General features: G+C 42.4%; 1 protein-coding gene across 1 annotated transcript in view; it reads left to right on the top strand.

The window, feature by feature from the left end:
• The window catches only part of GIPC2 (GIPC PDZ domain containing family member 2), a 54,710-nt gene that overhangs the window by 26,146 nt on the left and 5,357 nt on the right, over positions 1–23,207 (top strand). Inside the window, exons 4-5 of the mRNA XM_074961482.1 lie at positions 16,849–16,958; positions 18,504–18,585. Of these exons, the coding sequence (XP_074817583.1) occupies positions 16,849–16,958; positions 18,504–18,585 (192 nt within the window). The remainder of the gene's footprint in view (positions 1–16,848; positions 16,959–18,503; positions 18,586–23,207) is intronic.

Below are 23,207 nucleotides of genomic sequence, written 5' to 3'. Positions count from 1 at the left end.
CAAGCACCAGAATTGTCTGGTCTCTGGGATTTTACATAGACACTAACTGGATGCGACCTAGTTACAGGGCCATTCTCCTGAGCAGACACAAACTTAGGACCATTCCCTTCCTGGGCTTTAGCTGAATCCAGAACCAACTCTGAGACAACTGCACGACCCTCAACCATCACAGGCTGCAAGGCCCCTTCTGTCTGCTCCACAGACCAAGAAGAGCCGGACACACTTTCTCCTTTACCAGACACACAGCTTGGGATCTCTTTCCCCGTGTCCCAGCACACAAGGCTGGTCACAGACACCTGCTTGGAGATCAGGGTAGCTCCCTCCACAGGCAAGTCAATACCTCTGACAGGCACAGGCACGTTTCCTTCACTGTCCCAATTCTCCACCCAGCTAACAGGTAAGGTCCAGGGACACTCATCTTCCACTCTCCTCGCCTTCCCACCCTGCTGACTGGACAAAGCCATCAGATCACAAGGCTGCCTAGGCTCATCCAAACTTTCCTTACCAAGCACCTTGCCACTCCCCACAGATCCCCTCCCCTGCCTGTGTCTCCCCCCACTCAGCTGGGGTCTCAGCTCCCACTGTGCTCAGCGCTGCCCTTGCTGTGCCAGTGGGGGTAGGCCGCGAGCTCGCTGCTTTCCTCACTGCAACAGAGCCAGCCTGAGCCCCCTCTCCAGAGTGCAAGGGCGCAGGGAGCATCTCTCTGTCCCACCCAGCCCCAGGGGTCTGCTTACAGGCAGGCAGGTAGCCTGAGCCTAGCGGCTCCTCCCTGCTGCCAGCCAGGTCATCTGCATTTTCACTGACCGTTTCCCTCTCCACTGATTGGTTCCCTGGATTCAAATTCAAACCCTTGGGAGTTACCGGAGCAGGGCCTGGATCCTGTCCCAAAGAGACACAGTTGCCCCACAACAGGGTCTCGCAGCTGGTGTCCTGGAGCACCCCAAAGACCAGCCAGCCCCACCCCTCCTGGGTCTGCACAGGGATCTGGGCCATAGGCAGGGCGAGGGGCTTCGTCCCTGGGACCCTCACCCAGCTCACACAGCCCCTCAACCTCTGAGGCTGCACCACCCAGGGCCTGACAACAGTTCTCTCTGTCCCAGGATCTCGCCACCCCAGGAATGTCTCCCCATTGACCATCACCTTCCGCTCCCACTGGGGGTCCGAGGGGCCTGGCCCCAGGAAACTCCACACAGACATATAGGTTGGGGTCAGGAGTGGGAGCCTGTCCACCTCCCCACCCATCTGGCCGACAGAGTCTATGGCCTTGGGACCCAGCAAGGGAGCTAGACACCGGGGCTTTTCCGCAGGGTCCCCCTGGTTCAAATCTCCAGCCTGCTCAAAGGCAGTGAGGTGGGCATCCACATCCCCCCCCTCCTTAACCAGGGGCAGCAATTTAGTCTCGAGGTTCCCTGCGGAACTGGCCCCCCGGGGTCTATCCCCACTCACCCCGGGGAGGTTCCCTAGGCCTCTCCACTCCCCCACCGCCAGCTCATGCTGCTGCTGCTTCTGCAGCTCTTTCTCGGTCCCTCGCTGTCTCTCACGGTCCTCTTGCTCTCTCGGACTCAGCTCCAATCCCGTCCATCTCCGATCCCCGGATGGGGAACCCGATCGTGAAGACCCTCGTCTGGTCGGGGACAGGAGTCTTGGCGATGCCTGGCTCCCACTCCAGCTGCTCCCAGATCCTGCTATAGCCCCATTTGGGGTCAGGAATCTGTCCCTTAGAGCGGTCATCCTCCTCCAGCTGCACGATTAACTGTGCTTTGGTGAACTTTCCAATGCTCAACCCTCTCTTTCTGCACAGGGTTACAATGTCCTTCTTCAGGAGACGGTGACAGGCCATCACTCCGCTCTTCCCAAGTTGTTGTGGACTCACAGGCCTGTGTGCTCTCAGCTCCCCACGGTTTCCAGGGAGAACCCCTCGTGTGCCAGCCCTTCTCGAGGTCACCACCTCTTTGCCAGGGTCGAGCTGCAGACTCCTCCGCCCCTGGGACCGCTCGCTGCAATCCCCCGGGGGACCCTGTTACTGCAAAAGTCCTTCTCTCTGGTCACACACTCCCAGGGGTTAACCGCCCCCTGAAACCGTCTCTCTCTGAATCTTCAGCACGCCTAGTCCCCATCAATCCCCCTTTGTTTTACTGCTCCCCAGTCACTTACTGCAGGAAGCGCCATCCACGGGGTGCAGTAGATCCCACCGCTGCCACCAGTTGTCACGGAGTGCCCGGGCGATGCTCTGGAACTGCTCCCCATGAAGCCAGTCAGGACTCTGGGGCAGTCGCCTTCCGGTGAGCAGCCTGTCCGCAGGGCAAACAGCTCACACGGCTTCCACCTTCCTGGGTCTGACCTCGGAGCATTCAGCATCCTCTGCCCCTCCGTGTGCTTCCCACAGCGAGACCGCTCAGGCGGGGCTCCTGGGGAAGCCAGAGGGTCCTGCACCCCAACTTCGCAGTCAGACGGGACTCTCAGCCAGCCAGTAAAACAGAGGTTTATTAGACGACAGGAACATGGTCTAAAACAGAGCTTGCAGGTGCAGAGAACAGGACCCCTCAGCTGGGTCCATTTTGGAGGGCAGTGAGCCAGACAACCACGTCTGCACTTCACTCCATGTCCTAGCCAGCCCCAAACTGAAACTCCCTCCAGCCCCCCCTCCTCTGGGCTTTGTTCCTTTCCCAGGCCAGGAGGTCACCTGATTCCTTTGTTCTCCAACCCTTTAGCTCTCACCTTGCAGGGGGGAAGGGTCCAGGCCATCAGTTGCCAGGAAACAGGGTGTCGGCCATTCTCTGTGTCCAGACCCCTGCACACACCTGCCCTCTAGGGCTCTGCAGTGATCATACACCCTTACCCCACCACCTAGATACTTAAGAACTGCATAAGGGAAATTGAGGCACCCCCCACAATATTCGGAGGAACCACCAAGAACAGTCCCACTTCGTCACAGGCCTACCCTGACCTTGGTCTTCCTTTTTCTTCTAATGTATTTGTAGAATGTTTTCTTGTTATCCTTTATGTCTCTAGCTAGTTTGATCTCGTTTTATGCCTTCGCCTTTCTAATTTTTTCCCTACATACTTGTGTTAATGTTTATATCCATCCTTTGTAATCCTTTGACCTACTTTCCACTTTTGTAGGACTTTTTTTAAAATTTTCAGATCATTTAACATCTCCTGGTTACGCCAGAGTGGTCTCTTGCCATACTTCTTATCTTTCCTAGGCAGTGGGATAGTTTGCTCTTTGCCCTTAATTATGTCTCTCTGAAAAACTGCCAACTGTCTTCAGTTGTTTTTCCTCTTAGACTTGCTTCCCATGGGATCTTACCTATGAATTCCCTAACGTCTGCCTTCTTAAAATTCATTGTCTTTATTTTGCTGTTCTCCCTCCTACCATTCCTTAGAATCACGAACTCTACCATTTCAAGATCAGTTTCACCCAAGTGGCCTTCCACTTTCAAATTCTCATCCAGTTCCTCCCTATTTGTCAGAATCAAATCTAGAATAGCCTCTCCCCTAGTAGCTTTCTCCACCTTCTGAAATAAAAAAATGTCTCCAATACATTCCAAGAACTTGTTAGATAATCTGTACCCTGCTGCGTTATTTTCCCAACAGATGTCTGAATAGTTGAAGTCCCCCAACACCACCAAGTCCTGTGCTTTGGATGATTTTGTTAGTTGCTTAAAAAAAGCCTCATCCACTTCTTCCTGGTTTGGTGGTCTGTAGTAGACCCCTACCATGACATCACCCTTGTTTTTTACCCCTTTTATCCTTACCCAGAGACTTTGAACAAGTCTGTCTCATATTTTCATCTCCACCTCAGTCCAAGTGTATACATTTTTAATACATAAGGAAACACCTCCTCCCTTTTTTTCCCTGCCTGTCCTTCCTGAGCAAGCTGTACCCTTCTATACCATAATGAATGAATGCCTCTTGCATTCAGCTCCTCTGAGCATTGTATCTGGAATGGTGAGTGCTTTCTGAAGTTTGTCAGCAGTGCAGACCACTGTGGGCTAGATCACGTCGGTCCCATTAGGTGCTTGCCTCCAAACGCATCCTCATCCCATAAACTTTTCTATACAATATTTTTCCACATAGTAAATCGTTCAAAATAAAATATTGATAAATCATTGATAACCATTGGCATATACACCCCAAATTCTGGGTTCTCCACCACTACCTCCAATTTCAGCAGCAAGTTGAAATATTTGTTTTCCAAGTCATTGTAATCTGTGACCAATCTAGGAAGACTGTAATGCACCAGTGTGGACACTTGGTGTCAGAATAACTGCACTAATTAGACAGAATGAAAGAAACTGGAAGTCTGTGTTTTATGCTTGGTGCTACAGAATGGTAAGAGAGGTGCGGGTGTTACCTCTAAACATAAATATATATTTGTTAAATATATACATGTTTATATTGCACATATGTACTTAATAGTGATGCTAAGAATATAGAACATGTTGCAAATGGCAACATGGAGACAATTGATTTTGATATAATTTGATATTCAAAATAATTAGTTCAATAGGGATGAGAAAAATCTTCTAGGATACTTCTTACTCTAGACATGGGGATACTAGCAGATGTTGGTACTTGGAGAGGGAACACTTTCCTCTCCTCCTCTCAAAACGTAAATATGTTGTGTGTCCTATATAGATAATGTCTTTCTTTGAATTATTGTATTAGGAAATTGGTTTATGCAGGATTTTGAGGAGATATAAACCGCAAATGGAATTATATTCACCGCAGCCCATTTGTTACCGTTTTAAAAAAAAACAAAAAAACAAAAAACATATAGTTCCAGTATGTAGAAGAAATTGTGTCAACATAGCCTGAGTTCTTGCCACGTGGGGCTAGCCTGGAACTTTAGGCATATCCCTGAGCAAGGGGCAGTGTTTAAGCTGCATCACTCCAAGAATAGCTGCAGAAGGCATGGTGCCTGGGAGTCACACCTCTGTGTCATGCCTGCTCACTCCTTGCTCCCAGGGGAGGAGGGAAGAATAGTAATTTACCAGCTGCACCTCCTCTTCCCCCGCAAACATACACACCTTGGCTCAGTTATTCTGGCCAGTGAGTAGGGGTATGATGGACCCAAAAGGTTTGCTCATTTTCCCACCACTGTGCCCCCATTCCCCATCCAGGAGTGCTGTTCGGGAGAAGCAGTAAGCTAGGCAAATGGGTAGCCTGAGTAGGAAAGGGTTCTTGCTTTCCCTTGGGTAGGCATGTGGTCAGCCCTCTATGAAATGTTTTGGCATCAACAGAAGCTAATTGGAGGAACTATAGCACAATTTTTTAAAATGTGAATAGTGATAGAATTAATAAAAAGGTCCTGTTCTGGCCAGTATAACTTTACAGGCAGTTTGGCCAAAATGTTGGGCGCCTGTTGCAAATCTACAATAGCAACTATAGATGTCAAATCATGAGTAAAGATACTACTGGTGGTAGAGCTAATGTAGGTGTATCCTTCATCAGGAATGAGAATTTGAAATGTTTCTTGTTAAAGAGAATTTAACTTCCCCCTTGTTACTGCACCATGAGCACAAAAACTATACAGAGGGTTAAACAAATGTGAGTAATAGAGACTGTACAGCATCAGTTTATTAAAATGAAATAAAGTAAAATTAGTGTTTTGAAAAGTGAATTTTAAATTTGAAAAGAAGTAGAAATTCTCCTCACATAATCTGACTCTATAGACTAACAAAGCAACCAACTGGAACCCATCTGAATAAAATGAATGTAAAATACTAAAGATTCATCTTTTTAAAAGCAAGATTATTAAGAAAATGTCATGGACAGGGAATTCTTCTGAGGGGTAATTCTGGAAGGATAATGAACAATTTTAAAGGCTTTAGACTACTAAATTCCTGGGTACTATGACTCTACTTTTGCATTTGGAATTATATTTTAATTATATTACAACTTCTTACAGCCCCCCACTCTGTATTTTTCCACTCTAATTCCTCATATAATACATGAGTAATAGTGCTAAAGTGAATAATGCATCTCTTTAGGAACACTAGTCACTAATTTTATGAAGCAGTTTTCAAGAGAATATGCAAATAGGCTGTTTTTCTTAAAATTGATAACCAAGATGTTGTTTTTTCTCTATGCATGAGCATATAATAGCATGGATGAAAAGTCAGGCATAAAGTGACAGTGTAAAGCTCCCAATGGAAAGAATTAAAGTAATGCAGCTTATTAAAGTAATACGAGACTTTTTTAAAAATTCTGTAAAAAAGAGTAAAATATATTTTGTATCACTTTCTAGATAGAGACCAATGCTTTTTTTTTTAAGCTCAGTCATATGCTGAAATAATGTATGTTGAAACAGAGAGACAGATTTTTAGTAACTGAAGAAAGGATTTCTTAGTAATAAGGGTGTGACCAGGGTCCTAGTGGGGACGAGTTATGGTCACTCAATAAGGGTGAACTGCAAAGAATGGGGCAGACAATCCCCATAACGCTGGTGGATATTCCAATACCTAGATTTACCAAGCCAGCATACAACACCTTCTTTATTACCTTACTGGTTACTCAGAAGTCCAAACAACACAGTTCCCTTAAAGTGATCCAGCCTCAGGCCTCCATCCAGGTACCCACATCAAATATGATGAAAATTTTTGTAAATTTTATATCATCATATAAAAGAAAAGATTCTACCAATCCCAAAGGATTGGACACATTACCTCCCAGGTTAACGAATGTTTCAGATCTTACCCAAATACATGCTACAGCCAATTTTTATTAACTGAAATCTAAAGGTTTATAAAAAGAAAGGTGAAAGTTAAAATTTGGTTAAAGGAATCAATTACATACAGTAATGGCAAAGTTCTTGGCTCAGGCTTATAGCAGTGATGGAATAAACTGCTGGCTTAAGTCAAGTCTCTGGAGTACAGCCACAGCTTGGATGGGTCATTCAGTCCATTGTTCAGAGCTTCAGTTTGTAGCAAAGTTCCTCCAGAGGTAAGAAGCAGAATTGAAGACCAAATGGAGAAGATGCAGCTGCTTTTTATAGTCTTTTGCCATACAGCCTCAGTTTCAAACACAAGCCGCTCAGCACATGGCTTGGAAGCCTTAGAGTTCTGTCCATGGGCATGTCCCTGCATGCCTTGCTGAGTCATAAGGTGTATCTGTCTTCTCTCAATGGGTCAGTTGTATAGCTGATGGTCCTTAATGGGCCGTCAAGCAGGCTAGGCAGTGCTAATGCCAAACTGTGGGGGGTGTCACCCAGAAGCATAACACAAGTTTGAAATACAGACATACATATCTATAACTTATAATACAAAGGTGATACAAATGTATAAACAAGATTATCGTATTTGGCAAATTATAACATTTTTGCAGATACCTTACATGACATATCTGGCTGATTACTTCGTGGGTGTTACCCCAGGAGCAAACATTTGAAATCCAGGTTTAATGCCAATATTTATAACTTTAAATACAAAAATGATACATGCATACAGATAGCATAATCATAACCTTTTCATAGACATCTTACTCGACAACCTTTGCACAATATTTGCTGCAAATATATAACAGTGGTTGCAACAATTATCTATATGGTCATATTTTAATCAGATAATGTCACAAAGTGTTATCTGGAAATTGTGTAGTCTGATGCATCAACATTTATTCAGAATGTTTGTAAAATTATTTCTACAGTACTTAAAAGAATTAAAATTCACTGTTCTGGATAGTTCAATCTCATTTGAAACAGTCATTTAATATTTTACAATGTGTAAAAATTAGTGAATGGATTTGGTGCTTATGAAAGGTTCGCTGTGACAATTCTGTATGCAGTTCAGACCTGTAAAACCCCTGCTATTCCTTTCTGAGACTTTCTTAAATAGATTGAGTGGTGGAAAAGTTTTTGTAGTATGCATGTAGTACCATTACTTGTGACCTGAATGCTGTACTTAAGTTTCCAGAAGCAAAAGGCTAGTGCAGGGGTAGGCAACCTATGGCACGCATGCCGAAGGCGGCACGCGAGCTGATTTTCAGTGGCACTCACACTGCCCGGGTCCTGGCCACTAGTCAGGGGGGCTCTGCATTTTAATTTAATTTTAAATGAAGCTTCTTAAACATTTTAAAAACCTTATTTACTTTACATACAACAATAGTTTAGTTATATATTAAAGACTTATAGAGAGAGAGCTTCTAAAAACATTAAAATGTATCACTGGCTCACGAAACGTTAAATTAGAGTGAATAAATGAAGACTCGGCTCACCACTTCTGAAAGGTTGCCGACCCCTGGGCTAGTGTAAGCCCACATTGCCACCTACTCTCAATGTACAGTATTTATTTTGAGATTATATAGCTACTGAATCTTCTCCTAACTTGGATTTCTAGCTAGTTCATAAACAGTGGTTTTCTATTTTATTTTGTCATAAATATAGTATATGTGCAGCATTGAACTAAGTACTGTACCTGTAATGAACTAATTTAACACATACAGAACTAATGCTGTGTATATATACTGTATCATAGTTTATATATATATATATTTGTATATATATCTGTGTGTATGTATAGATATTCCCAAACAAAGAATCTTCATTAACTCAGAGTTAAGATTTGTCAAGTACATTTTCTTATAATGTAAACATTAAAAAACAAAGCTAAGGTAACATTCACACCTTAAACAGTACCAGTCTATAAAGCATTAGTCCGCTACAATCAGTGCACAACTGCTCCAGTCTTGCAGCTGATAGCACATGGACAGACTGCAAGTGACTCCTAATTAACGACTTAAAACAGACTCCACATGAATCAGGAATAAAGCAGAAAAAGAACAAAACAGTGATAATGGGCCACAGTTTGACAGTTCTGAATTTTAAGCTTTTGGGATACTTTTTCAGCATATTCTCCCAGCTCCCACCAGCACAAAGGAATGAAATGGTGGAGAGAGTATTACCAGATTAAGAAGATAGGAAGTCCATTTTTGTACAATCAGCTCTGCAACACCCACATCAGTCAACAGATTAAGGCCAGTTCAGCTGCTTATGGGTTGACAGATCAGAACAATGCTGCCAACCTTACAGATAAAATTCTATCCTAAGTGGCACTGCTGCTGTGAGGCTGAGACATGCCATGTCTAAGAGGTCTCAGGCTTTCTTCTGTAACTACCAAAATGCAGCTCAAGTCTTACCCAAAATTAAACCAGGAGGCCCAGGGATAGATGAGCACTAGGTATGAAATCCTGGACCCATTGAAGTAAATGGCAAAACTCAGTAGGACCAGAATTTCACCCCAAGAATCCCATCCTACATGGTTGAAACTGATCCAGGTGCTTGGCACAGAAGAAGCGGACAGAACCTTTATCTAGTTCCAAACCTAGTTAAATTGCCGCTTTGACCCAAGTAGCGATGGTGCTCACAGCACAGCCTTAGTGAAAGGGTGTTGTTATAAGCTCAGTGCAGCTTTATAAAGGGTTGAGATTGATAGTAATGAACTCACCCTTCAATTAACATAATTGTAAGGATAAGATGCCACCTAAGACGAAAGGAGCATGTAAACCCATCCAGGGGCTTTTTGCTAAATATTGTTTTGGGTAGATGTGTGGTGAGGGAAGGCAGAGCACAGGGAAACTGACAACAGAATAGAGGAGGAGGTAGAGGCAAAACATCAAGAAAGCCAAGCAGTACCTGGTGAGCACAGTGTGACCTTGCAAAAAGTTAGAGAGAGAGCTTTGAGGTCTGTTCATTGAATAGGCTTGGAGCTGTAAGCTAAGGTCTGATCTACACTTAAAATGTAGGCTGACACAGCTGTGACACTTGGGGTGTGAAAAAGCCACACCTTTGTGTGTGGTAGCTATGCCAACCTAAGCCCAGCAAGGACTTAAGGAGCTGAACATTCAGCTCTGGAAGGAAATAAGAGCGTCACCGATCACAGTGGAAGACAACCCCCTGGATGATGAATTCAGCCAGCCAGAGGCCTTGAATAAGACCGGACATTTACAATCATTTTCTACTCCATTTGTAACCTACAGAGGTTCAGATGGGAGAGGTCTGGCTGTTCCAGCTCAAATGATGCAAAAGCCCACAATCTTTGTGGGAAAAAACTCCGTGGTAGGCTTATCTGAATTCAGCATTATAGCTCAAATGAATGGCTGGGAAGAGGGACAGAAAAGGGTGTTTCTAGCAGCCAGCTTGGGTGGCCCAGCTCTGATGATGCTACAGAACTTACCCCCTGTCAAGGTTCCTCCCCCACTCTGAACGCTAGGGTACAGATGTGGGGACCTGCATGAAAACCTCCTAAGCTTATCTTTACCAGCTTAGGTCAAAAACTTCCCCAAGCTACAAAATATTCCACCCTTTGTCCTTGGATTGGCCGCTACCACCACCAAACAAATACTGGTTACTGGGGAAGAGCTGTTTGGAAACGTCTTTCCCCGCAAAATACTTCCCAAAACCTTGCACCCCACTTCCTGGACAAGGTTTGGTAAAAAGCCTCACCAATTTGCCTAGGTGACTACAGACCCAAACCCTTGGATCTGAGAACAATGAAAAAGCATTCAGTTTTCTTACAAGAAGACTTTTAATAGAAATAGGAGTAAATAGAAGTAAAGAAATCCCCTCTGTAAAATCAGGATGGTAGATACCTTACAGGGTAATTAGATTCAAAACATAGAGAATCCCTCTAGGCAAAATCTTAAGTTACAAAAAAGATACACAGACAGAAATAGTTATTCTATTCAGCACAATTCTTTTCTCAGCCATTTAAAGAAATCATAATCTAACACATACCTAGCTAGATTACTTACTAAAAGTTCTAAGACTCCATTCCTGGTCTATCCCCGGCAAAAGCAGCATATAGACAGACAGAAACCCTTTGTTTCTCTCCCTCCTCCCAGCTTTTGAAAGTATCTTGTCTCCTCATTGGTCATTTTGGTCAGGTGCCAGCGAGGTTACCTTTAGCTTCTTAACCCTTTACAGGTGAGAGGAGTTTTCCTCTGGCCAGGAGGGATTTCAAAGGGGTTTACCCTTCCCTTTATATTTATGACACCCCCAAAAAAGAGAGAGCGTTATCCAGGCCTGGTACAAGCCCTTGACAGGTGGTTTGAAGCTAGCCATCAACTGGATCTGGTGCATGCATAGCCAAGAGGGAGAAGGAGAGGGAAAGAAGAAACCCCATCTGGACTGGCAATATGACTTGTTCCTGGCATACCCAGGTACCACCAAGGCCTTCCAGGATAGATTGGCAATAGATCAGTTTATAGATGGTCCGCTGGACTTGGATTTGCAGATCAAGATGAATGAAAGGAGGCCAAAGACACTCCAAGAGGCTGTGGTGTTTGCCACAGAACTTGCCTCTTTTCTTGCAATAATGCACCAGAAAAGGAAGCAGAAGACTGTACTAGTGAGGAAGATGGAAGCTGGTCACCATGAGTAGGGTCCTACCATATTCACGGCCCATTTTGGTGAATTTCACAGTCAGAGGATTTTAAAAATTGTAAATTTTAGGATTTCAGACATTTAAATCTGAAATTTCAGTGTTGTATTTGTAGGTGTCCTGACCCAAAAAGGAGTTGGTGTGGGGGTTTGTAAGGTTATTGTAAGGGGGGTTGCGGTACTGCCACCCTTACTTCTGTGCTGCTGCCTGCAGAGCTGGGCCCGCAGTTAGCAGCCTCAGTCAGCAGAGCCGCCCAGCTCTGAAGGAAGCAGCGCAGAAGTACGGGTGACATGGTATGGTATTACAACCCTTACTTCTGCTCTGCTGCTGGTGGGGTGCTGCCTTCAGAGCTGGGTGCCCGGCGAACAGCCCCCACTCTCCAGCCACCCAGCTCTGAAAGCAGTGCAGAAGAAAGGGTGGCAATACTGAGACCTGCACCCCCGCACCCGCAACTCCCTTTTGGGTCAGGACCACCAATTTGAGAAACGTTGGTCTCCCCTGTGAAGTCTGTATAGTATAGGGTAAAAGCACACAAAAGACCAGATTTCACAGTTCGTGATGCATTATTCATGACCGTGAATTTGATAGGACCCTAACCGTGAGTCCTGTAAGTACAGCTCTGTGTCTAATATGTATGATGAAAGAGGGGATTCTAATTTGGCTCAAGACTGTATTGAATGATTAGAACAGATGATAAATTTGGTTGGTAGAACAAGGGAAATTGGCAATAATGCAAAAATTAAAGGGAACAGTTCAGTTAAATGCTTGTACTATGACAAATCTGGCCACAAAAAGAAGGACTTCTATAAATTTAAGGCTGGCCAGGACAGACTGTTGAAGATGTCTAGTGAAAGCTTCTCTCTGAGTTTGGGAGATGGGGGAAGCACTAAACTGAATGTGGCCAATTTGAAACTGAACTCCCAGAAATGTGAATTATTTAAAAAAAAGGTAATCTACCTTGGGCACACAATTGGTTAGGAGGGAATTTCCACTGTCCCTCCTTCACCACACCCCCCAAAAGAGATTGTACAGAGCTTGCCAACTTCCCAGACACTCACAGATATGTAAAGTTTTATAGGGCTCTGCTCCTATCACAGAAGGATCATTTATAGGCTTGCCAATATTGCAAAACCACTGCATAGGATGGGTGAGAAAGGGAAGCCACTTCAGTGGCCAGCAGAGCGTGATGTAGCATTTTCAGAGTTGAAACAGGCTCTAAGCATATACATGTTTCAAAACCCCTTTCATATACTAGTGCTTTGGGTTCGGGGCAGTATTGACACAAGAACTCCAGAGACTTGAGAGGGTGGTAACTTCTTGCTGCAGAAGTCTGAATTTTGAGAGACATTAGTGCAACACCCAGTATCAACGCCTAGGAACTCCAACCTCATTCTGTACATGTTGTAAATTTGGAGATGCTTCTTCCTCACTATCAGCCTCAGTCAGTGCTTAATTTGTAATGAAGGAGGTGCCGGGGCTCAAGCAATTTTTTTACATTCATAACTGATGCGGCAAACCCAGAGGTGCCGGGGCTCTGAACTGCCAAGCCTGGAGGTGCTGGGGCTCAACCTTGGCACAAATTAACCACTGGCCTCAGTTGTATAATTTTTTTCAGTTGTATACTGTTTGCTTGCTTGGATATAACCTATAATCAGCAGAACTGCATCAGTTAAAAAGAGAGTAGGATTAAGGAAGAATACTGATGATATGCTAAACCTTTAAAACAGATTGCATCATAGCTGACTGGAAGCATTCCTGGGTTACATTCCAGTGGTTAAATCTATAGAATGTCTTCATCACTATTTGTATGGGAGGAGGGTTATGGTCAGGATGGAGCATGCTTCCCTGCAATGGCTTTTTAGTTTCAGGAACCTGAGGGACAGCTTGCTTGGTAGTTGGAGAACTTCAGTGTTATGATTTCACAAACACACACAGGCCTGGCCATAAGCATGTTAATGCTGATGTCTTGTCCAGCTGACCTTGTTGGGAGGCTAATTGCAAACACTGCCCCAAGCAGAAGAGCAAGGAGTTAGTTGCTCAGGAGAATGGGTGTGCTGCTCTACCTCTGATTTGCAGAAGTGTCCATGTTCCTGGCTCATCTGCTAGAACAATGGGGATGACTACCCCAGAATGGATCCCAGACCAACTAAAATCTTCCCAAAGAGATGACCCTGTTATCAGGATAGTGTGTGATTGGAAAAATCAACTGGAAGTTAGTTCCAGCCACCCTGGACTGTAGTGTCAATCAGACGTGCAAAACCCGTGGAAAAAAAACTCAGAAATTGGGCTTGTTTTTGGCTTAATTGGCTTGTGATTTGCTTTTTGGCTTGTTGCTTGTTTTGTAGCTCGTTGCTTGTTGCTTTTTTTTTTTTGATCGGCTCCTGGCAAGCAGGAGTAAGTGGAGGGGGGGGGAAGAGAGTCAGGGGTGCACAGCAGGCCCATCACAGTCCCAGACTGTACGCCCGGGGGATCTAGTCACATAGAGGGTTGGGGTTCTTAGGGATTGGCTTGTTTTGGCCTTGTTTTGAAATAGGATTCGCTTGATTTTTGGCTTATTGTGAAAGTCAGGATGCTTATTTACCATGTGAAAGTTGGCAATTGTGATGTCAATTCATAATATCACAGTAAAACCTTTCTGGACACAGTAGGAAAGCTTGGAATTTAAAGATGAAATACTGTATAGGAGATGACATAGGTGCTAAAACTAGGGAGGCTGGGGTGCTCCCGCACCCCCTGGCTTGAAGTGGTTTCCATCATATACAGGGTTTACAGTTTGGTTCTCTGGCTCTCATTACCCATGGGAGATGAGATAAACCAGTGGGTGATGGATACAGGTACCAGCTAATTGCACCAGATACATTAGAAAAGGTGGTTCTGTAGTTGTGTCATGATTTTAAAACTGCTGGACATTTGGGGATTGCAGAAACCTTAGCTAAGCTAAGGGAGAATTTCTGTTGGGTTGAATGCAGGCTGGATTTATAAAATTGGTGCAGGAAATACAAGGCTTGCATTATAAAGAAGGGCCCCCTAAAACTGGGAGAGCTGCTTTGCAGCAGTATCTTGTGGGGTATCTGGTAATCAATAGTGGCTGATAGCTACGGACTGCTTCACAGAATGGCCTGAGGCTTATCCAATAAGAAATCAAGAAGTTGTAACAGTATTAGGGGTCCTAGTGAATGAATTTTTCACCAGATTTGGAGTCCTGAGTGAGTTACACGCAGATCAAGGGAGAAACTTTGAATCCAGTGTTTAAACAGATTTGTAAGATTCTAAGGATCCACAAATTCTTACCACCACAGCACACCCAGGATCTAATGGGATGGTGGAAAGATGGAATAGGACTCTGGGGGGGTTTCAGCTGGCTACTTTTGTAGAACAGTACCAAACAGAGTGGAACTAGCAAAAATCCCATTCCTTTTGATAGTTTATAGGATAGCAGTCATTCAGAGTACACAGTGTACCCTAAGATTTCTCATGTTTGGGCATAAGCTAAGGACGGCAGAAAAATTCTTGTATGGAGTTCCTGAAGAGGAACAAATGGATTCGAACCATTTGGACCATGTAAAAACCCTACAATCCAAAACTGAAAAAGTTCAAACCTTTGCTAGGGAAAAGTTGATAGCCTCTGATAAGATAAAACTTTTGTATTTATATAAGTTCATATGGGGAAACTTTTAAAAAGAGGGGACCTGGTCTGGGTACACAATCCTAGAAGAAAGTAGGGTAGGAGTCCTAAATTGGATAAACCTTGGGAGGCACCCTGTACAATACTAACCCAAATAAATAAAGTGGTGTACAGGGACCAGTTGCGTCCCAGGACTAAACACGGTTACCTATAAGGACCATTTGAGAAGATATCAGGGGAACAAAATTTTAGCTTGGCTGCTTCCTGAATCTGAGGTTGTAGCTGTGGAAGGTAAGGCTGGAAAAGTTGTTACAGAGGTGAATGCCCCATCAAAACAAAATGTGCAGGGTCAGATTACAAATTCAGGTTACAAATTCCACAAAAACAATAGATGTTCCTCAGGGGCTGATTGAAAAGAAACCTGGGAAGAGAAAAACCCCAAAGAGATTTGGGTGGGAATAAAATTCTTTTGGGGCTGATGTGAAAACATCTTGCTAGACAACACTGTACATATGTAAATAGTCAACCTTGTATAATTTTTTATTTATTTCTTTTCTTTCTGTTTGGGATGGGTTATTGGATATTACCATTTTAGGCTTCATTGGGACGATAACCAAAGCTGAGTTGGGGGTGGGGGTGTTCCAAGCTGGGGAAGTCTTGTTATGGGTTGAGTTAAAACCTCCTTGAGATTGATAGGTGTGAACTCACCCTTCGATTAACATAATTGTAAACACAAGCCCCCACCTAAAAAAAAGAAGTGTGTGAACCCGCCCAAGTGCTTTTTTCGGTAAGTGTGGGGGAGGGGGTAGGAAGGCAGAGCACAGAGAAATCAGAACAGAGAGTGAGGTACTAGAACAGTGGTTCTCAAACTTTTGTACTGGTGACCACTTTCACATAGCAAGCCTCTGAGTGCGACCCCCCTTCCCTTGTAAATTAAAAACACTTTTTTATATATTTAACACCATTATAAATGCTGGAGGCAAAGCGGGGTTTGGGGTGGAGGCTGACAGCTCACGACCCCCCACATAATAACCTTGCGACCCCCAGATGGGTCCCAACCCCCAGTTTGAGAACCTCTGTACTAGAACCTGGTGACCACAGTGTGGCCCTGGAAGAAACTAGAAAGAGATCCCTTGGGTCTGTTGGCTATAGAGGCGTGGAGCTGTAACCGAAGAAACTGCTCCTTTTGTTCTTGATTCTGAGTTTGGAGAGTTAGGACTTTGTACATTCTTTGTAAATAAACAAGATTGCATCAAAGAAAATACCAGATACCACCAATTTGTACTTCCAGCTGCAACATCCCCAGGCCCTGCACTTTGACTAGCCTCTTGGGTCAAAAAGGGATAACAGTGTAATCCTGGAAGAAAGCTAAACCTACTGAGCAGGAATCTACCTCTTAGTGTGGACCACAATGCAGGACTGAAGTCTGAGAATTCTGCCTGAGTAAAAACTGCATGATTTTTACCAATTCCCAATACTATTTAATGAATAATGATTTGTCTAGAACAGAGAACTAAATGTATTCAAATATGCACAGATATAGTAGAATGAACTATGCCTACATAGATGCATTTTTCAAAGGAGAGTCTTAATTTTATTGCAGAGTAATTTCTTTGTGCTTGTAAAGCATCTGAGTAGGATTCCACAAGGGCTGAGCGGTCCAGTGTAGTGACTCTTAATGCACAATTGGGGCCCAAATTATATCTAAAATATTGTAAATTATAAATTCAAGTTGCTCTAGATTTTAAGTAGATCTAAAAGTTGAAGCTACTGAGTCAGCTAAAGCATACTTATTTAATTCTAATTAAATGGTACATTTAACAGTTGTACTTTTGTTTTTAGAAATGATTGAACCAAGGTTAAAAAGTGGAACTCTATCAGAGGCTAAAATCTCCAAGGGAAGAGAAACACTTCGATTGAGATTCAAAGGTCCTGCCACTGTGGAGGAAGTGGTATGTTTATACTGGGATAGTAATGAGAGCATTTGAAACTTTTAGCATCTGTTAAATTTATGTAAAACATCAGATTTATCCTTCAGCAAAGTTTATGTGGCAAAATGGGATTTTCTTGAAAAATTCCAGCACAGCAAAATCTCAGTGTTTCTTACTTTGTTAGATGTCACTAAAAGTTTGTTTAAAGCTACATTCAGTACTGATGTCAGAAATAAAAATAGTGGGTAATGGAACAAGGTGGCTCATTAGGAAATATGGAATATTTATAGAAATAAATTTAAAGCCATATTTCTTGTGGCATACATATCAATGCTGTGAACTCTCGTGATTCTATTACAGGTCTCACAATATTTATTTCTCCCTTCCTCCCCCACCGCCCTTTTAAAGCCCCAGTTCCTAGAGCCATACAATTATGTGAGAATTTCAACTTGCATTTTAACAAAACAGTTTCTAAACCTGGTGGCTATGGAGAAAATCTAGAAAATATGAACCCCCAACAGCTCAAAGCCCGTAAGGCAAATAAAAAGTTTCCAAAATGTATTCCTTTTAATAAACATTATTTTTTAAGATAAATGTGATTTTTTTAGAGAGTCTGACTCATGATTTTTGAATGCTTGGAGTCTGCAATACAGATACTTATGTATACTGTGCAAATATCTGACTCTTTAAATCATTCAGAGATTAGATTGTTCTGTGTTTGTTCAGCACCTAGCACAATGAATAGGTCCATGAATAGGACTCCTCTGTGCTAAAGGTGGTAGTAATAATAATAATAAGTTTCAGTAATAAATTTATCAGCATCCTTTATCTGGAGTTTATAGGAATATTAAATTATCTTTGACCAAGGAAACATCTTTCAGCATTACCCTTCGTCGCTTTCAGTTATTATATCTTATTACTGATAACTCGAAACATGAATGATGACTCAATCTTTTGGCATTTGTCAGGGAAGTGAAAGGCATGTCACATCTGTTTTCCAGCCATATAGTAAGCTAGCAATGGCATATCTTAGCCAAAAAGTAGGTAAGTGTCACAGGGCTGGCCCTTTAAGAGGTGTCAGATGCCCTGCCTATCTGCAACAGGCTCTGCTGAAGGGAAGGAGCCAGCCCAGCTTTGCCTGGGGCAAGCTAACTGCCTAAGTAGCTGACTCCCCTTAAAGGGCCAGCTCTGTGACAGTGAATCACATGCTTCTCACTTCATTGATGTGCATGCCCAAAATGCTGAATCCACCTGTCAGATGGAGGGATTTGAAATGTATATCTTCTGTTCTACTCGTGCAGAGTCACCGGGAAGTCAGATGTTTCTCACTAACTGTATTGTATTACTATTTCACCCTTGACTTTTTTGGGTTGGGGATGGAGGGTAAATCTTAACCAAAACCCAAAACATTAAGATAGAAGATTTGCTTGCAATTTATTCATAATAAAAAGGGAATAAATCAGATCCTAAATGCAAAATCTGGATTAATTTGGGTATCTTGTAATTTTTGAAATTTGTAACCAAGATGTTGCATTTTAAACTCTTAAGTGTTTTGTTTCAATAAAGCACTCTGAAATTGAAGAAAAAGCAATAAGAAAAGTAGATGACCTTCTTGAAATGTACATGGGAATAAGAGATACTGAACTAGGTGAGTATTTAATTAACGTATTTAGAACTGCTATTTGATTAAATTATATTCCTCTGCTTTGTTGTTGTAATTAATCCCTATCAAATCCTTCCTCTTCTATGCAATATGTATATGTAGTTGTGTGCATTATTGGATAGTGTGTATTATTGCTCTGGTTTATACCATGAAGATATCTCCTTCAGTGGTCAAACAGAAGTATCAAGGGCCAGTGGTAAAAACGAGGCAGCAAAAACAGAATTTTATCTTAGTTACACTATTACACAACTCTAAGCACCTAAGATTCCTTAGCAGTGGAAAGATTATCAGCTGTCGCAAATATTTTCAATCAATATGTAATTTCGTTTTCATACATTGACTATAAATGTGATTAGTTGCCCATGGAAATGAAATATGAGGAAAGGATTCATTCAGAGAATGCCAGTAACTGTTCAACTAGGAACTTCGCTCATTACTTATCTCAGATTAGCCAAAAATACAAATCACCACAAGTGTGATAGTTATTCAACAGACAAACGATTAAAAGCTTTATCATTGACCCCTGCCCCCATTCTGTTCTGTTCTCCAGGGGCTTTTGATGTCAGATAATATTGCTATTCAATCTCCATTAAACTGACATCTTTCACAGTGTGATTGTGTTTAGAATACAATGCTCCTAATTTTAATTCAGAGGTTTAAAAAAGAAATGAGAAAGTAGCATCCATTATAACACATAATGGAGTCAAATAAGATCAAGCCATAATATTTGTCCAGTGAAGGATCTTGTACAGCGTAAAGTTTCAGGAATGACTAAGTGCACATAAATACCTAAATAGGTACAATGCTTTAAACTCAGTGGCAATGCAATTTGGCAGGTAGTGTTAGGGGAACATTTTCAAAGACACAAAGGGCCATTAGACTCCCAATTGCTTTCAGTGGCAATTATGCATGTAACTCATTTGTGCCGTTAAAAATCTGTCCCATATACCATTTTACTAGAGTTCCATTCAGGTCTGTGCAGAATGTGTCCCCGAGTTTGGAAATGCATTGTTCTTAACAATTTTAAGGGTACAATGGAAACTGAGCCAATAGACTCTGCTTCTTATTTAAAAATGAATGAGCCAGTGAAGGCCTCCACAAATGATTCTAACACTGGTGTGTGGTGTCTGGTGAGTGAATGGAAACTGTTCTTTGATTGGTGGGGCAAGAGAGACTCCTCCCTGAATGATGACAGTGAAGGCCACTTATAGAATTGCTCCTCTCAAGCTGAAGTCTCAGACACATGGGGCTACCTGGGACTCTTTCTTCTATCCTGGTGATGGTTGGATCATGGAAGACTGCTCCTACTACCAGATCGGACAGAAGAGGATGGGAAGCTTATGTCAATAGAACCCAATCCCAGAAGAGCTCTTCTGCTATTGATGGAAAGTTCATGACAAAGATGACTTCCTTTCCAACTTGGGATCTCTTCTCCAGTGCTTACGGAAAATCACCCTGTCCTTCCATGTTGCTTATCTATTAGTATGTCTCAGGATGCTGTATTTGGTCCCTTCTTCTGCTCCTTTAGTACCCTCTCCAGCACTTTAGGCAACCTCATCAGTCCTCTCTGCCTCTATTCAGATTATTCCTAAATCTACTTTTCAACCCTTTACCTCCACCCCTCTCTCCAGTCTCATATCTCTAAACATCCCTGACATGTCTATTAGGATGTCTTTTCACTATCTCAACTCTGCCCAAAACTTCCATCCAATTCTTCTTATCCATCCACCACCTCTATTCTTCATCGCAATTGACAGTTCTACTCTTCTTACTTTCTCTGAGGCTTTCAACCCTGATGTCATAGAATCACAGAAATGTAGAAGGAACCTCAAGAAGTCATCTAGTCCATCCCAGCCACACTGAAGCAGAATTAAGTACAACCTAGACTGTCCCTGATAAGTATTTTTTTAACCTGTTCTTAAAAACCTCTAATGGGATTTCACAACTTCTGTAAGTAACCTGTATCAGTACTTAACTATCCTTATTAATAGAAAGTTTTTCTTATATCTAACCTAAATCTTCCTTACTGCAAACTAAACTGATTACTTCTTGTCCTACCTTCAGTGGACATGGAGAACAATTGATCTTTATAACAACCTTTTACATATTTGAAGACTGTTATCATGTTCCCCCTCAGCCTTCTCTTCTCGAGACTGAACTTCCCCATTTCTTTCAACATGTCCTCATAGGACATGTTTCTAAATCTCATATAATTTTTGTTGCTGTCCCCTGGACTTTCTACAGTTTGTTCACATCTTTTTTAATATGTGGGGCCCAAAACAGTACTCCAGCTGAGGCTTCAGCGGTGCCAAGCAGAGTGTAACAATTACCTCCTGTGTGTTACATATGCCACTCCTATTAATAAATTGCAGGGTGACATTTGCCTTTTTTACAATGGCATCATGCTGTTGACTCATTCCGTTTGTGATCCACTATAACCCACAATTTTTTTCTGCAGTATTATTGCCTTGCTGATTATTCCCCATTTTGTACTTGGGCATATGATTTTTTCCCCTCCTAAGTGTAGTACTTTGTGTCTCTATCTCCTTCTCACATAATAGTATCTCATTAATATCTTATCAGCAAAATCTCTACCATCTTCAGTATCCCTGCTGCTAAAACCCTTCTCTGTACCTGGTCATCTCTCTCTTTGACTTTTGTATCTTTCTTTTCAGCCTCCCTGATTCTCACCTGCTCTCCCACCAATCTATCCAACATGACTCTGTGAAAGCTCTTTTCCTTTCCAACTGCTCTGAGTACCATCACTCTCCTTTATTGACTTCACTTGCTTCCTGTCTCTCCCCCAATTAAATGGCCTTTCCCCAAGAATCTTTGTTGTCCTCTTGTGTTCTTGTGTTTTTTGTCTTGTATATTCTATGCTGTAAGTTATTTGGAGTAGGGGGATGTCTTTTCTGAGTACTGCAAACCCAGTGTATGTTTATGATGCAATATGACTGTTAGTTAATTATGAGGGAGAATAACAGGCATTTTGTGGGAAAGAAAAGAGCAAGTGTGTCTAAAAACAGAATCTATGTGGTTTCTGTTCCTATCTTTGGTAGGTTGTGGCCTAGTTAAAATTGGCACCTGATTAAAATGAAACAATAAAGAAACTGGTTTCTAGGGATTCTTTTAAATATTTTGGATGGTTGTGTTAGACATGTAGTCAAAACCAAGGGATACTAACCACCTGCTAAAGGCAGTGATCCACTTGAAATATATTGTCTGGAATGTCTCATTGGTATTAGGAAAGGGAATTATTTCTCTCTTTTTTTATTAAAGGCACAGGCCAGAACCACATATTGCTTGGATATTTTTGATGTGGGCAAATTATAGTGTGCGTTATTCATTGCTAAATAAAAATTGTTGATTCAGTTCAGACTTCTAAAGTCATTTTATTAAGCTGGACTTGGCTGGTTTATGGGGTAGGACTTAGGTGGCAATGAAGCCTCCAAACAGTTAAGTGTGCAGTAAGTGTTAGCCGGTTGCTGCCTAGGAGTGAAAGTGCATAAAAAGTTGAATGAGAATGGCAGGCAGATCGGAAGACTCATAGATACTAAGGTCAGAAGGGACCATTATGATCATCTAGTCCGACCTTCTGCACAATGCAGGCCACAGAATCTTACTCTCCCACTCCTGCGAAAAACCTCGCACCTATGTCTGAGCTATTGAAGTCCTCAAATCGTGGTTTAAAGACTTCAAGGAGCAGAGAATCCTCCAGCAAGTGACCCATGCCCCATGCTACAGAGGAAGATGAAAAACCTCCAGGGCCTCTTCCAATCTGCCCTGGAGGAAAATTCCTTCCCACCCCAAATATGGCGGTCAGCTAAACCCTGAGCATATGGGCAAGATTCACCAGCCAGATACTACAGAAAATTCTTTCCTGGGTAACTATGATCCCACCCCATCTAACATCCCATCACAGGCCATTAGGCCTTTTTACCATAGCACATCAAAAGTATTATATGGTGTCAAAAGTGAAACTCAAAGGAAACTTCACCTCAGATGTTAAGTGTGAATGGGACTATGTCAGAAAATAGGAAAAAGTGGGTAAAACATCAGAGTAGCTATGCGTCTATATATTCTAGCAGAGGTCACTATAGTTGACTTTTCAATAGACTTCTGTTCTAACACCCCGTTTTCAATCACTTCTTATAACTTATTGAAGTTCATGGTTTGGGGTGATATTTCCCAGGCTTGGCTTTTGCCTCAAGGTGGATTGTTTAGCAAAGTTTGAGGAAAAATGCCTCGGCCTTTTGAGTGTGAGGAGAATAGGGAATAAATACACTTTCCCCCTTAGAATAAAATCCTTACAACCTTGTACTGTGCAGCTATTACAAGAAGCAGTTGGGGTAAAAAGAGGAAAACTGACACTGTCTGTGAACCAATAAGATTTACTTAAAAAAATTATATGGAAATAGCTCTCCCTGACAAGTGCCTTTTTAATGTTTTAACGAACACTGGTTTGATTTGCTGTTGCAATTATCCATGGAAAATTGGACTCTGTAAACATCAGTACATACTTCATGGAGTTTTCTCACTAGGCCATAAAGGACTTATTGAAAGGAAACCATATACTGTGAGTGCACACATGGCTAAATTAGTCTCAC

The sequence above is a fragment of the Natator depressus genome, chromosome 8 (assembly GCF_965152275.1).
Source record: "Natator depressus isolate rNatDep1 chromosome 8, rNatDep2.hap1, whole genome shotgun sequence".
In the NCBI taxonomy this organism is placed as follows: Eukaryota; Metazoa; Chordata; order Testudines; family Cheloniidae; genus Natator; species Natator depressus.
This window is presented reverse-complemented; position numbering and strand designations above follow the sequence as displayed.